The following is a 16,920-nucleotide window of genomic DNA, read 5'->3' on the forward strand; positions in this document are numbered from 1 at the left end:
CACTTCCACTGACGACATTCCACACAAACACACACTTAGGGCCTTGGGAGTGAGCACATTCAACGGCATTTGGCAGGGGGATATTTCAGCCTCCTCCCGAGTGCCGGTGCCCACTTCCAATTTTAAACCGCACTTAGACACTGATGGCTGAGGGTGTAAGTGGGGTGGTGCGGTGGCATCAGCTGGCATATGCCGGATGATGCCCGCACTGCCCACTCACCACAGCCATGGAATACACCTCATGATCACACAACACTATATTGGAGCAGGTGGAGGGAGACTAGGGGTCTTAGCCACCTCTGTTGTTGCTAGGCTTCCTGGGGCTGGAGGCTAGGAGGGAGATCTGGCCGTCTGGTTGGGGTCTGGGGTGGTGGGTTGCTGTGCTCAGCGTTGGGCGGGGGAGCCTGCTCATCAGCACCCCAGCAGAAAGGGTCAAACTCTGGTTACCGGTGATGGTTGTACCCCATGTGCAGCAGTACCGGGACCAGAGTTAATAGGGTGTGTATGGGGAGCATGAGTGAGTGTCCGGCGTGCATTTTTGTAAGTCTTGGGTTGTATGTGCATGTGTGAGCATGAGGGAGGGAGTGTGTGACTGTGTTTGTGTATGACTGTATATGTCAGGTGGAGCCTTTGGGTCCTCCCCTCTCCTGGAACTTCTCTTGATGATATAGATCTTTGTCCCCCCTCCCCCTGCCACACCTGGTGTGGGGGCTTGTGCCATGGTCTGCCTGAGTGTTCGTGGCAACCGGGTCTGGGGGTTTAAGATTTTGGCATCTGCCTGATAGATCCCGGTGGCTGCCTGGTGGGGTCTGGGTCCCTGGGCTCTGCTGGGTCCCCGGCGGGGGTGGTCACCCCTGGGTCCCGGGTCGCTGGGTCCCGGGCTCGGCCGGCTAGGGGGTGGGAGGCTGTGGGCGGGCCTGTGGGCTTGCCGCTGATATCTCCAGGGACTCTGCCGGCTGCTGGTTGTGGCCCCCCGGGGCGATCCTCTGTGCCTCTCGAGGGGGGCGGGGGCCTTTCTGGTTGCAGTCTCCTTGGGGTTCCTGCATTCTGGGGCAACGCCTGGATCTCTGGGACTTGGAGCTCCCCCCGTCTCCTGCGCATCTTTGGGGGGCGGATCTGTGGTCCCTCACACTCTCTGTTGGACGCTCCTATAGAGAAACCTTAAATAAACAAGCGCGTGTACACACACAGGTGCTCACATGGTGCTCTCAAAAGTATGGGCTTGGGCACGTTCAACACATGTCTTTAGACTATGGGGGGCACTTAATGCATTGTGATTTATTATCGATTATCGTGATTCTTCAGTTAAGCAATGTTGATTATATGTGTATGTGTGTATATATATACATATATATATATATATATATATATATATATATATATATATATATATAGGTTTTTTTTGGGTTTTTTTTTCATCAAGTTGACGCAGTGATAGGTAGATCTTGTTGTATTGTTGTTGTGTCCCTTTTTTGTGTCCTTTTGTTTTTTTTGTCTTTTTCTGCAGGTTTAGAAGCAGACTCTTGTTCATTGTTTATTTTTGTGGAACCCCCCCCCCCCCTCCTCTCTCTCCACCTTTTCTCTTCCTTTCTCTTTCACCTCTGTCTCCATGTCTGGTCGGAATTACAAAGCATTCAACAACAATAACAATAAAGTTTTAAGTATCAGGCGTGACATTAAAAGCAAACGCTTTGATGCTCCACCTGAGAATAAATCTGTAAGGCTTATCACCAGCATTCAGACATCAATTCTGCTTGCTTCACAGCCAGACAGGACACGGTAAAAAAAAAAAAAAAAAAAAAAAAAAAAAAAGAAGCTCTGGTGTTTCTGGCAGGAGAACTTTGTGGGAGGAATTGGGGGGAGAATGGCAGGACTGGGATGCTTACTAATTAATATTCATGATATGCAAACATCTCTGATTGGCTAACAGCTGCCGCCTCTGTTTGCTCTTCTTTCTTGAGTAAAAAATGCAACTTTGATGTTTTATCTCCACAAGTAACACAGGACTGGAGGAGTTCTGCTGTGTGGTGGAGTTGCTAATGCTCACAGTTAGCTTCAACAAGTTGAAATGTCCTCTGCTGTTAACTGAACGCTGAACCAACAACAGCCTTCCCCTTCATGAGTGAAGCTGGGTGAGTCCATGAATGTTGATTTTCAGTGCAACGTAGATTGGAGTAGCTTTTTCTGACACGACTGTTTTCCCATCTTTTTTTTTTTTTTTTTTTTTGGCTAATGGAGGACAAGGGGTAGAAGACTATTTTCACTTTCAAAATGCACATGGAACTCGATGTGAACGATCATATTGACGAAAGAATAAGTATTACACAGTTTCTCGTGACCTCTGTTTTAATCTAAACCTAATTAAGTCTGTGGAGGAGAGATTTAGACGTTCTGGGATCTTTAGCTACTAACTTTTGTTGAAATTGGGCGTGCCGTATCGTTCTTCTGAGACCTTTAGCACAATGACGGTTCTATTGAAATGATTTCATAAATCTGCAGGCCTGACCCTAATCAGACTAAGGTGTGGCTAGTGAAACAGAACACCACTTTCCAAATAAAGTGATAAATTCATGCTTTAACCAAGAGATAAATACTTTTTAACATGAAACCAGGCTGGTTTGCCTTTTCCCCACTCAAAAAATCAAAGTCTAGATTGCAATTTCCTTTTGCTTTGTCTGAACTGGATTTGTGTTTGCTTGTCTAAAATATTTAGAATTTACCAAAAATAAAAACAGTTAAGGCGGCGCGTGCTTGTTCACAGCAATAAGTTATAAGTTAGATTTGGGTTTGTCTTCATTTTACAAATCAGACTCTAAACTGCACATTCATAATCTCAGAGCCATTTACGTTAGCACCACACCAACCACACACACACACACACACACACACACACACACACACACACACACACACACCTTGGCTACAGTGCAAACTCATAAATGTTCAACTGCTGCAACACCAGCGCTCTCCAACCTCACTCCTCACACGTTCACTCACCAGATGGTTGTCGGTTCAGATCCTTCAATTTCCAGATAATCAGACTTCTCCTCCATCTGAAAGTCGGTGAACACCAGAGATATGGTGTCGCCCGGATCTGCCAGTATGGTCCACTTACACTCCCCGCTGCTGCCCAGGCCTCCAGCACCACCAGCTCCTCCGCCGGTGCCAGGGGAGTCACCGCCGGGGAAATCGAAGCTGGAGATGAGCCCGCTGGAGCCCCTCAGGGTGCCGCCACACGTGTCCTCCGCTGTCAGTCACAGAGGGGAAAACCAGAAACACGCACTCGGGTTATGTCAGACCTTTTACTCGGATGAGGGGGAAAAAGCCTGCAGGCATAAAACATCTGCAACTGTCTATTCAAATACCCACAGGCAAGCTGAGTGACAACAACCGTTTTGTTTGTTTCACATTAACACATTTGTCGAGATGCTGCATCTACATCAATTCAGAGAGCAAATACACAACCATATCTGAAAGAATTTTCTTTACAGCATGAGTCATTAAGCACATTGACGAGTGTCTGCTAACAGAAGAAATGATCAATTAACTAGTTGATTAACCAATTAATTGTGTGCTGAAGCTGTTTGATTTTTCCAGTGATAGTCGATAGGAGGTGAGACAGGTCCGAAGTGTGCCTTTTACCCCGCACATAATTGATCTGTTTCCTCAAAGCCTTGTCAAGCAACAAACAAAAGTGATAAACTCGGCTTATAATGCTTCAAAAATAAACACAAATCCAGCGTAGGAAGGTTGGCACATCAGGTGAATTTCAATGCATTCCACCTTAAAAGTGTCTCCTTTACTCCTATTCGCTTCTCACTTACTTCCCGCTCTCTTTACTGTAAGTCACCACTCTTCTGTCTATCCCTGCATTCTCTCCCTCTCTGAGGAATCCTAATGATGGCAGGGCTTTCACAGTTTTCACATCATTTAAGACTAATATGTGACACTCGGCTGTGCCAGCTAAAACCTTTGATGGCTCAGTGCTCCACTACTGACTGTCAGAGATGCCAGCCTTAACGTATTCCCATATGCTGCCTTAAATGACTGGTCAGGAAACACGGAAGTGGGTGGATGATACTGAAAGAATGATTTTTTTTTCTTAAATTGAGAGAAAACTGGGAGAAAATAGATGAGTGAGGCTACTAGTTGGCTTGATGCAAGTCTCTGACACATTAGCTGAAGTCTGACAATTGATCAAAGTCCTTATAGCCGAGGCAGAGATGGGATATTGATGCAGGGTGACACATTCATGATTGTGGCACATGTAAGGACAGATTTTCTCTCAGATTAAACCAAAGGCAAGCGCGGTGTAGGAGCATTAGCTGAATGTGGGCAGCCTATCCAACCTAAAAAGTAGAAGAAAAGAAATGAAAATAGTTCTATTATACAGCGTTTACCTTGAAGACTTAGCAAAGAGTGGCTTGGATTTGTGAAAGGTCATTTGTATCAACAGAGACTGAAATGTAGTTAAAACATTCAAAACTGTTGTGTTGCTGCTGCTTGTTGGTGACAGGAATGAAAAGTGAGATAAATATTTGTTTATATGAAAAAACAGAGTGATGGAAGCATTGGGATTTTGATCAAAGAGGCATTAAAGTTAAGATTTTAGTTTAATTCTCTTCCGGTCGTCCTCAAAGAACATTTCTGGGAACGATTATGAAAGAAAATTTGAAGCTTCGGTGGAAAAAATGAGTTTGCAAACAAACAAAAAGATTTGGCTGCTGGATAGAAAAACAAATCTTTTACCAGATAAATCCATTACTAGTTTACTGATGAATGCCATCGCTGGGTTAAATTCATCATTATTCAGAGTTTTCACTGTGTGTGTGTTACCATTGCTACTCTTAGGGGAATTTGTTTGTTTTTATTTGATTTATAAAATTTTAAAAACGGCAGCTTTAATACTAAGCTGTTCAGTGAGTTATTCATAATATTAAAATTCTTATGACTTTATCACTATTTACCTACCTAATAAACATCTAGGATCATTTTACTCATTGTGATCAGATTAATAAAAAATAGTGTTGCAACATTAAGAGCATGTTTGCTGTACAACTAATTAAATAATTTGTTGTAATTATATAAAATGTGTCAGAAAATATAACTTTATAATATTATTTTAGAAGAATATTGTTTAAATAACAGTTTTACTTTAAAGTGACAACGTTCTGTTTCATGTTTTCAAAGCATCAGCCTCTCTAGAACTAGAAAACATCTTTTATTGTGTTTCTGCATCTTTCTCTCTCTAACTGCTTTGTCTGATTGTTCCCATAAAAACAACATCTTACCAATAAGTGGAATAAAACTAAGAATTTTTAATTTTGGTTACAGATAAATGAATGTTGTAATGGTGATGTGGTGGAAAGAGTAAATGAAGTTAAATTTTTGGGGATTGTTTTGGGTCTTAAACTTAACGGGAACCTCATAAACTTATAACACAATAATTGTGTAAAAGTATCAGACTTCTAAATACAATTAACAAATATAAATAAAAAATGTTTTCTTGCTTCATATTTCAGCTAGCTCTTGTTTTATTTTTAAACCCAAGCCAAGAAATTCTTTATCTAAATCAAATACGTTGAAATTTAGGGACAACATGCATATTTGTACAACATAAATATAAACGTATGTGTGCACATGTACATGTTAAGAAAGTGAAAATTCTATTGGAACATATTGTGCATTGTGGCAGTTCCATGTTTCTGTACAAAACAAATGAATGAATTTATTTATTTTACTTAATTCTAATCTCAAACATTCTTACTGTAAATGCTCAGTCTACAAGTCTGAGAGTAAAGTGAGCAATGCTGATCGCCCAAAGGCCCATAAACTTTAAACTTTGATTTGCATCACTGAACCGCCCGGATTCTCTGGATGCATCTGTGCTGTAAGAAAAACCTGTGGTGCATCAGCTCAGGCTGCAGGCATCAAGGGAAGGCGTGCTCTTTGCCAATTCTGTCAAATATCAAAACACAGCAGATGCAGCGCTGTAGGTAGGCAAAATCACGTTTAGTCTTAAGGCTCACACTGAGTACAGCTTATGCTAATGGTTTAAACATATATGGATAAATATATATACATGTAGAAAAAAAACAATACCACAGTGGCAAAAAGTCAACACATACTCACGGCAAGCAGCGTTAAGCACAGTTTCTGCAAACGAGAACAAAAGATGCTAATCGTCCTCTGGTGTGTGTGCCGCCGATGATCATCTAATATTTCAGCACAAGATTTTCCAGAAGCAATAAAAAAAGCCCACAGCCACATTTATTAATAATGGCTTTACTTGTAAGTCATTAATGTGCCTACAGGTGCTGACAAATTGTAGGAAGGATCAAGAAGAAGCTTTGAAGGAATTCCTAATTATACAGAGGAAGCCGGGCAGGTTACCGGCTCCTTCGACGAGACGCACCCATGCATGGTTTTGTAAATCATGAGGTTCAAAGTACTGTCAGGTCGGTAGTGCAAAAGCGCTCAGCAGCTGTAAAAATGCACCATTCTCACTTGTTTCACTGACGAGCTTAGCGTCCAGAATCAGCAGATGAGGTCCAGAAATGGGCTGTAAGTGATGGGCATGCGTTCTCCTTGGCAAATCAGCAGAACATTTTCTGGATTTGAAAATGAAGACAAATCCATCTCTGTTTAAAGATGGTGTCAGAAAAAAGAAAAAAAGATGGTGTGAGGATTAGGACTGCTTTAGCTGAGCTCATTTACATCCCAGCGTCAGCGATCTAATGCTACTTGAGGACGGATTAAGCCTCTTTCCCCTTGACTTTGATCAGATATACAGCACTTGTCTTTCTGCTCTGAAATATTCACCCCAAGGATGGAGGGAAGGAACTAATGTATAATTTTCTATCCAACCTGTGGTTTTTCCCTCCCTAATAATCCCGGTGTTAATGTGAGGCAGTGACTCGGTCTATAGCAGGACTCTGCTACACGTCACGTTAAACATTGATGAGGCTGAGAAATGGAAGGAGGGCTGTAATGGGTGCAGCGATACGACTCACATGTTGCATCATGAATATTTCTGAGGGTCATTTGGAGACGGTGACCGTTTCTAGGTCATTTCAGGTTTTCAATCAAGGCTGAGTGGAAAAATAAAGTAATCTGAACAGAAATCTGGTAGCTGAACAATTGTGACTGATTTGTTTATTTATTAAATGGAATCTGTTGTAATGCTTCTCTTTGTGGCCGGTTTACGCAGACCGGTGAGGTCGGGCTGGGAATTAGGATGGTCTGGCCTTCATATTTTTTCCCTGCTTCACCCCCAACGCATGTCTTGTCGCCTAGCAACCACGATGGTAAAACTAAGTGGCTCTACATTAGGAAAGCAGGACCCGCCTTACAAGCTTGTTTATTAGTACGTTTCATATTTTTGACAAAAAATATAATTAATGAATAAATATCCAAATGAGAAAAACCTAACAACACAACCAACAATAATAATGTATTCATTTTTAAGTAAAGTCCCATTAGTGGTCACACTCTGGTGAAATTATTTCTCTGCATTTGAGCCGGTCTGGAGGAGCGGTGGGCTGCAGACACGAGGAGGCATCGGGTCCCATTTTAAAGTCTAATCCCAACGGTGGATTTGAACCCACGGTCTCCCAGTTTCAGGGTGGACGCTCGTACCACTAGGGCACTGAGCTACCACCACAGCTGTAATTCTCTCCGGATTACTGCGCCATTCCAATCTCCTGTTTGGCCCACAATGAAATCTGGGGCAGCCGTTTCCTGTGAGGAAACGCCAGGGCCATTCTTGAAATGAGGGGAAACGAAGACGCATTTTAGCATCTTTTAAATGTGGACGGCCTCGCTGACTCGCTGTGATGTAATCTTAAAAATCATACTGGTGAGGAGGCACATGGGCACTGCCATTATCTTATAATCAACAGAACTTTGCCCATCCATCCTTGATCATCTGTGTCCCTGTTACTATCTGAAGCCTATGAGAACAGTGCGGCCCTCTTCCACAAACCCAAAATCAGCTGTTTCAGTTCTAATAGAACAGAAAAGTTCAGCTGTTTTCATCCTGTAGGATGAGTGGGTGGTGTCCATATAGAGGTCCAAACTCTGAGTATGTTTAAGTGTAGCTGAAAACCTAAACATGTGTAACATGTGTGTTGAAGCAGAGTTAAAACCAAAACGTGCTAAATAGCCCTGCTGTAAAGGATCATTACAGCTCAGTCCTTTGTCTCCTGTGTTAATGAGGTGAAGTCTTGGCTAATGTCCAACTATCTACATCTGAATGAGGGAAAGACAGAGCTCATTGTTTTTCACCCCAACAGCAGGAATGTGGATCGTTATGCTGATCTTGGCCCTCTTTCTCCATACTCAAAACCAGTTGTTACCAGTTTGGGGGTGAAACTTGATGTAGGACTTAAATTTGATGCTCACATCAATTCTGTGATCCGGTCCAGTTTCTTTCACCTGAGACGCCTTGCTAAAATCAAGCATATGCTGTCGAGAGCCCACCTGGAGCGGGTACTGCATGCCTTTGTTATTTCTCGGCTTGACTACTGCAGCTCTCTCTACGCAGGGTTGTGTCAGTCAACACTGCGTCGCCTACAGGTTGTGCAGAACAGCGCTGCCAGGTTGCTGACTGGGACCAGGAAACGGGACCACATCAGTCCAGTTCTGGCCTCCCTGCACTGGCTTCCGATTTCCTATCGCTCACAATTCAAAATACTCGTCTTTGTTTATCATTTCTTCCAGGGTGGTGCTCCCCCCTATCTGGCCACACTCCTGAACAGACATTCCCCATCACGTGCTCTGCGCTCCTCTGACCAAGGCCTGCTCGCTGTCCCTCGGTCTAGGTGTCGTACCCGTGGGGACCGGGCTTTCTCAGTCCTAGCACCGTTACTCTGGAACCAGTTGCCACCCTCAGTTAGGCTGTCCCCTTCTCTGCCAGTCTTTAAGAATCACCTAAAAACACACCTCCTCTGCTTGGCATTTCCAGAACATGTTTGATTATGGCCCTCTTTTATGTTGAATCCATTCCACAGTTTTCATTGGTACACTCAATCCATCCACTCAATCCAATTGTGTCTCACACATTTGTATTTTACCAGAATGTTTCATCTATCTTGTAATTTCCATTTTGTATTTTGTAATTTGTATTTTGTAATTTGAATTTCTTTTATTGTTGATTTATTCAGTATAATTACTTACAACTGTACCATGTTCAGCGCTTTGGGCTTCCTGACAGGGTTGCGGAAGGCGCTTTATAAATAAAGCTTTGATTGATTGATTGATTGATTGATTGATTGATTGATTGATTAAAAACTCCAGTTTTTTCTTTGCTGAGTTGTTTAAAAAGAAAAATAATAAGTTATTTTTATTCTAGGAGAAAGGACGTCTGAAACCCAATTCCTAATTTTGTCTGGGACTCAGAATGGCCGCTTATTCAACCAGTCTCCTGTTACCATGCTGTCCCGTTTGTTGTCTTGTGCATTTTAATGAACGTCAAGAAACAATTTAGATCAAAAATGGGCTCCTGGGTGTGTGCTGTAACTCACAAAAGGCATTATTTCTCTACCTCTGTGGTCTTTTTCTCTCAGCTGTGGTTCTGTCTTGGTTTTTTGCTTTGACCATATTTTCTGTCTCACTGAATCTAAAGCTAACCACACAAAGGTTGGGTGCCACAAAAGTTTTTAATCATCCCTAATTTCTTTCCACTCTGCTATGAAGCAGCTTTCAAAGTGGTCCTGTTCAGTAGTCCTGCAGCCTCCTGAAGGTCTTTCAGAGTTTTTCTTTGGTCATGAGGGCTGAGTCTTGACTTTTGCAGAGCACTTTATCAATAAGATTTACAACTTTGTCACCTTTCAGAAAATCTGTGACGCACAAAAACCCGACTCCATCCACAAGCATCTATAAATACACTTTTCTGAGCTCTATTCAAAATAATTCTGTGTCACAACATATAATTACACAATCTGATCATTTAAAGTGCTCCAGGAGAAAAAAAACTAAGTCAAAGACAAAACCAGAACAAAAGACACTGACTGTGACCCACTGAGGGGTGGGGGACCGGAGGTGACTGATGGATGGGGACAGATTTGGGCTGTTGTGTGTTCATCCTAAATCCATTGGTGATGAGCAGAGGAGGAAGACTCTCCAAGGAAATAAGATCAAAGGACCATCTGCCCACATTCAGGAGACGGCCCAGATACCACTGAGATATTGTGCCTCATGCATTCTGGAGAAGTAGGGATGTTTCTGGCCTGTGGCAATGAGGCTGACTTAGTCCTCATGGAAGGGAACCATCCATCTGCAGCTTTCTGTTTTCTCCAGGCTTACAATTTCTAAAACACATGTACAGCACCTTTTTCTCTCCAGTTCGGAGTGTAACATAAACCAGCGTGGGCGAGTTTGCTCTACTGTCTGTGAAATGTCTTAAAACTAAACATTAAGTGGACTCCTTTTCTGTCTACCTGCTTTGTTAAAGGTGATTTAGCACTTTTGAAACCAGAACTTTAACTAACAATAAATTAATTTAATCACTTATTTAATAAAGGGCTGTTATTTCCTTCCATTAAAACAAAGAGCTGAACGATTAAAAGTCCAAAAGTGAGAAATTATTTTATTTTTTAGTCAGTAAATGATAGAAAATCTGTTAGTATGGCAGGAAGATGTCATCTCTCAGGACAGGACAACAAATAACAGCTAATCGGGTTAGATGGGAGGGAAATGATCTGAACATGGAAAATTATGTCATTGATCAAAATGGTGTCAGTTCGCCCAATATAACACAGATAACAGTTCAAAGGCAGTTTTGACTTGCTTTTAGCACCCCCTAGTGTCTGTTTAGTATATGCAAAACCTTAACGTATCTTCTCGTTGTGCGTTCGTCTTTTAACACCTGAATCTAACTGCTGAAACATCTCCCCAGCCTTTGTTAGTGTCTACAGGGGTGATTCATCACTAAAAAAAAAAAAAAAAAATCAACTGTTTATGATATAAAACATGCAGGAAATGTGCTGGAAGCAGGCTGCACTCTCAAGTTGCAAGTGCTGTATTCAGGATACAGAGAGCGGTGGGGTCTGCGTGGCATTTCATTAACCCTGTAAAGCAGAGCTATTCAACTCCAGGCCTCGATGGCCAGTATCCAGCATGTTTTGGTGGTTTCTCTGCTCCAACACACTTGATTCGGTGGTTGAATCACCTGTGCAGCAGCTCATCAGGCTCTACAGAAGCCTGTTAATCACCTACCAATTGAAATCATGTGTGTTGAAGCAGAGTTAAAACCAAAACGTGCTAAATAGCCCTGCTGTAAAGGATCATTTTAGCACATGGCTCGATGGTAAAAAATTAAAAACAACTGGTTTGTATTTGTAAAGCTCCATCTTAGGGTTCTACAGCCCCCCAAGGTGCTTCACAAAACAATCAGTCATCCGTCCATTCGCACACAGCTACAATGTAGCCACAGCTGCCCTGGGGCGCACTGATGGATGCAAGACCACCGATATCTGGTGCCACCGGTCCCTCCGACCACCAGCAGCAGACGGGTTAAGTGTCTTGCTCAAGGACACAACAGCAGCCTTCTGATTACTGGACAAGCCACTCTACCTCCTGAGCTACTCCTCTTTAAAAGTATTTTTCCTTTTTGCCAAAATTAATAAATAAATGTAAGACAGACACAACATCTAGTAGACCAATTCAACTCTGACCCTTGTGTTCTGACACAGTTTTGAAATTCTCATACAAAACATTCGCCTTTTCCTCTCAGCCCTGCCAAAGTCATCTGGTTTACTAGTCCCCTGTATGCTTCTGAGTTTGGAGAAAACCTCCTCCCCTTAAAGGACAGCTGACTTTGGGTCCCTTGAAGAGTCGAGATGATTATGAATCAGTTTGTTTAATTAGGAACTAACCTAAAGTTGCTTTCTCAGCGTTTGAATCCCCTGCGCGATGCCTAAACGACACCATGACTTCCAACTGATGGGAGAACAGATTACGCGGGTCAGTTATGAACAACAGGCCTCGTTTAACCACAGAAGAGATAAATTGCATGCTTTGGGGAGCACTAGTCTGTCATTCATCAAGCAGCTGTCAGAAACAAATGAGTATGGTTCTGTAGTGTCCTCTTCTCTCAGTCTATGTGACGATGGAGCAAAAGGGCTTGATGAGATGAATTACGTACGTACAACCTCTCTGAAGGCGTGAAGTTACGGACAGTACTACTTTGGAAAATGCTCAGAAGTTTCTGAATAGCAGATGATGCAAAAAAAAGGACAAATTATTTTGCTACATAGCTTGAGACATCTTTGTGATGTAAGCTGGTTCTTGTGTTATGCATGTATGCATGTGAGCTTCATTACACACCGACTCTACAGCATGAAAAGCTTTCCCATTTGGTGTATTACAGTTGAAATGAGAAGTTGTCAAATCTCCTCCTCCATATCCGTCAAGCTGTAGACCGCATACAGCTGGAAAACTGCTCATGGCGTTAACACACTTAAGCTAGTTGCTCCCCAGAGAGGAATATTTAATTAACCTTTTCAGCCATGGAAACTCTAATCATCATCTTCAACATAATTAAGATCACCCTATCCCATCAGACTGTAAATGTATTTATTGCTGTAATGAAGGGTTGTGTCACACTTTAGCACATGAAGTGCACAAATGTTCATTTATTGCTGCAGCCATCCGACTGTCAATCATTAACAGGCAATTAGCATTCCTGGTTTAACAGAAAAAGGTCAAAACAAACTCACTTCTAATGGGCCATTCCCATCTGTACCGGGTCGGCCCGGGCCGGGTAGCCCCAGTCGGCCCCAGCCTGGCCCGGTTGATTCCATACATCCTTGCCTTAAGCCCATGTGGGCTGATTCTACCCACCAATCAGAGACTTGCTCTAATGGAAGGTGTGAATTTGCTGTCAGCAGTGGGTGTGTTGGCCCTGGTCGGCCTGAAGCAGACCCCCTCGAGAAGAGGGCTGAGAATGAGCCTTGGTTGGCCCGGAAAAATACCAGGCCACCCAGATATGTAAACAACCTACGCTACCCGGCCCGGGCCGACCCGGTACAGATGGGAATGTCCCATAAGTTCCTGCAGGAACACTGCAGTAAAAATCAAATGAACTCAAATGAAACTTTTTCTCAGACATGGCTAACAAAATGAGTTACTAAAAAAAAATCCTCACCTCTGCAGATGGGCACTGGGAAGTCCCACACGGACACACCAGCAGAGGTGGTGACACAGGTGAGGAGCGAATGACCATCCAGGACGTAGCCTGTGACGCACCGGTAGCGAATCTTGTCACCCACATTGAACTGAGTCCCATTCAGGATGCCTTTGGGGGGAACTCCTGGGTTTCCACACGAGCTGCTTCTCAGTTCTACAAAAAAATTAATGAACACGAATATTAGCTCCTTTTATACCAGATGTTGTGAAAACTTGTTGGGCTTCCTTTTCAGTCTCTGGCATCGTAGGTCAGGTCCTACAAGTAATGAACAAGATGCAAATGCCAGGAAACATTAAATCTGTGTAAATTGTTTGGTTGAAACTCAACAGATGAACAGCTTTATTGTTGGGCGAAGACTCATATTAGTGCTATGTTAAAACTTGACTGACATCATCAATATGTAGCTTTAATCTGCAACAGAGTGCAGAGAAAACAAACAGATTATTAAAACATTAAAAGAAAACAGAAAGGTGGTTGAAACGCTGTGAGGAAGTTAAACACGGCTTCTGCCAGTGCTGTCGTTTGTCACCAATCATGTTCATAACCTTCATGAGCAGAATTTATGGCCACAGCTGAGAAGCGGAGAGAGGGTCCATCGGCTTTGAAATGCATATTTACTTCTTCAGAGATGGGTTAGGGTTCTGTTTGTTCCATCGAGCAAAGTGGATTTGGATGTGACTTTAGGCGAGGGTGAAGCTGGTGGTCAACATGAAGAGCAAGCAGAGGTCGTGGAAGTATACAAGTATCAGTCAGGAGTCAAAAACAAAAATAAAGTGTAGAAGGAATCAGCACACCTGCGAAACTCAACGTTTCCTCTAAAATCTACTGGGAAAGAATTTATTAGGACTCCTGAGGATTTACAAACGATTAAACACTCAATTAAAATATCTCTCCCAGTGAATCCCTACAGTTACGACCAAATGAGTAACTCGTTTACAAAAGATGTTTTCTGCTGTTTCTCTTTTTTATTTTCTGTGACAAAATAACTCAAAAACAAGTAGCCAGGAGAAAACAGTGAAAGTACTGCGATGTGAAAATGAAACATGAATACTTGGTTTATTCAGGAGAAACATGATCGTATTCTGCAGCAGATGCAGGTTTCCGGCTCTGACTGGTGTTCACCTGTAAAGGCATCTTCTGCCTGCGTGATGGCACATCGTTTCTCATCTGCTCTGCCGGACACCGTCACTTTGTGTTCAGTTAAAAGGATAAATAAAGTCTGGGCCTTCTTAGTCCCTTTGGTACTTCTGTTGCAACAAGTAACGCCCTGTCTGATTTTCAGATCATGGTGTTATTTTCGGAGCCCTGTCACCCAGTTATTGTGTAAAACACATTCAGATCTTTGGGAACTTTGATCCAGCTCGTATCCGTGGGTCCAATTAGATCAAAAACAGCTGTGTGTAGATTGTATGTAGACCTTTATAACACCACTACTGGTGGTGACAGCTGCACAATTAAAAAGCAGACTCGGTGTTTGTCATCAAAAAGAACTCCATGTCCTTATTTTTGTTCGTTTCTGAAGGACGCTGAACTAAGATGGACATGCTTCTAAGAAAAACACACTGACACTTTGTTCCTGCACGCTGTACTGAGGCCATCAGCTTGAAGCAAAAATGAAAGCAGAAAAAAGCGGTTCTTTCATGGCTTTTCGCCTAAAACGAGTTTTCAAGCAACACAAGAGAAAGAGGAAAATAAAAACAACTTGAAGTTTATTCTCCACTAAATGAAAGTGTGGATGTTGGGTTGGGGATCCACCAGAGACAGTTAATGCTGCTGTTTGTTTTTGCTAGTTGCTAACAGAATGTATATAAAAACAGATAAATGCTTTCAAATGAGTGTTCATATTTAGATTGGAGCTTACAATGAGAGCTACAAACCCACACTCATACGCTCTTACTCTCAGTCAGGCGTAAACAACAGCAGAAACCTGTTGCTGTCATGTCCCTGAGCAGAGGTGAGTTCCACCATCTCCTCTCATCAGAATCTGAGTTCATTCTCCGCAGGTGGGGAGCAGAGGGAACTAAAGCTGCAGACGATTCTCTAATCAGGAACGCGGGTTTAAAAGGAGGACAGAGACACTTCATTTCGCCGGATGATTGTACCAGTTCAGGTAGCACCAGCCACTCGCCTTGAAACTTATTAACTCGTGTTTTGACTCGCCTTCGACTTTTGGATTATTGACCTTGGACTGTATTTTCGGATTTGGATTTGGATTATCCCTTACACCTGTTTGTCTCGCTCAGGATCACCTCGTCATCTTCTCACCCTCGCTGTCTTCACTTCTGGATTATTCAACACGTCTCGTCCTCCTCCGCCGTTCCTACTCGGATTTCCCTCTGCTGCCTCACTCCTACGAAACCTCTCACCCTCTGCTCAGCGTCCTTCCCGGCTTCCCTTCCCCTCATCATTCGACCTGAACACCTCAAAGACTCACCCTCTGCTCAGCGTCCTTCCCGGCTTCCCTTCCCCTCATCATTCGACCTGAACACCTCAAAGACTCGAGCTGTCTTGGCTCCTCAGCACAGGACTTCCCTGTTTCAGTTTTCAGTTACCGTTTATAATAAAGACGTTTTTACTTTACTACTCTGGACTTGTGTGATGATTCTGCATGACTTGGGTTAGGCACTTACCTCGAGCCATGACAGTTGCACATCACCTCAGGGTTTCTAGGTTTTGTGTTTAGGCTCTTTATCCTGTTGGACATATGTTTTTTTTTATGTTTGTTTTTCTATGATATTGCTTTTTGAGTTTGCTGACTGGACTGGCTCTCCCCCCTATCTGTGGAACATTCCCAAATGCCAGTGGCGGTAACACAAGCCAAACGCAGAACTGATCCACAATGCCTCCTTTGATATGCTCATCAGCCATCGCATATGTTTGATGCACCTCTCAAATCAAGCAACGAAAGCAGGGAATACACTCAACTGGACCATATGGTGGATAGAGACACTGCTAGGGGAATCCTGGGAGCTTTAGCAACACTCCAACGTTCAGCCATGAACAGAAGCAGCAGGGAGGCCTAATGTGCTGCATGCCAGGATTTAACCATCAGGTGAATGTTGGGACTACTTTCTCCCCGTGGCATCTCCACCTTTTTAATGATTTAAAACCTCGGCAAATCTTGATCACCTGTAGAGGCTCTTACTGAGTTTATGGTGATGCCTCCTCCTTACAGTACTGGTTTTTCCTTCCATTTAGGACTTGTCCTCCACCGTTGTTGTTCATAATTGTTTCTACCTTTTTGGACGAAGGATGGAAAAAGTATCACACAAACTGTTAATCTAGGGTGGGTAAAAGTTTAAATGTGAAACCAAAGAAAGGAAAAAAATAGTCAGAAAATCAATCAGTGATGTCTTTGGGTCAATCCTTTAGGCTCGAGGTGTTAAAGGGACAAAGTGTCCCACAAAGCTCTTCCTTCATGCGCACACACACACACACACACACACACACACACACACACACACACACACACACACACAAATGAAACCTTTAATTTTATATTCTCTCTAAAATGCCTGAAAAACAAACAACCGCTAATTGTTTGAACACTTGCAGTCTCGTTTACTCCAGCCTATTCCCTTGTTGCTTGTTCCTCTTATAAAGCATTGTGTATTTATCACTCACCATCAAGTGTGCTGCATGTACAAGGAAACAGGTAAGTGACCATTCACAGCAACACACATGAAAAAGGTTCTAACAACGACCCTATTATATGTTTAAAGTGGGACACA

At 42.8% G+C, this 16,920-nt stretch overlaps 1 protein-coding gene across 6 annotated transcripts in view; it reads right to left on the reverse strand.

The window, feature by feature from the left end:
- The window catches only part of LOC107378702 (CUB and sushi domain-containing protein 3), a 434,947-nt gene that overhangs the window by 331,536 nt on the left and 86,491 nt on the right, over window positions 1-16,920 (reverse strand). For all 6 annotated transcript variants that reach the window (XM_070550820.1, XM_070550818.1, XM_070550816.1 and 3 more), the window contains exons 4-5: window positions 13,148-13,342; window positions 2,998-3,247 (exon numbers count right to left, since the gene is read on the reverse strand). In XM_070550820.1, the coding sequence (XP_070406921.1) occupies window positions 2,998-3,247; window positions 13,148-13,342 (445 nt within the window). The remainder of the gene's footprint in view (window positions 1-2,997; window positions 3,248-13,147; window positions 13,343-16,920) is intronic.

Source organism: Nothobranchius furzeri, chromosome 5 (genome assembly GCF_043380555.1).
Source record: "Nothobranchius furzeri strain GRZ-AD chromosome 5, NfurGRZ-RIMD1, whole genome shotgun sequence".
In the NCBI taxonomy this organism is placed as follows: domain Eukaryota; kingdom Metazoa; phylum Chordata; class Actinopteri; order Cyprinodontiformes; family Nothobranchiidae; genus Nothobranchius; species Nothobranchius furzeri.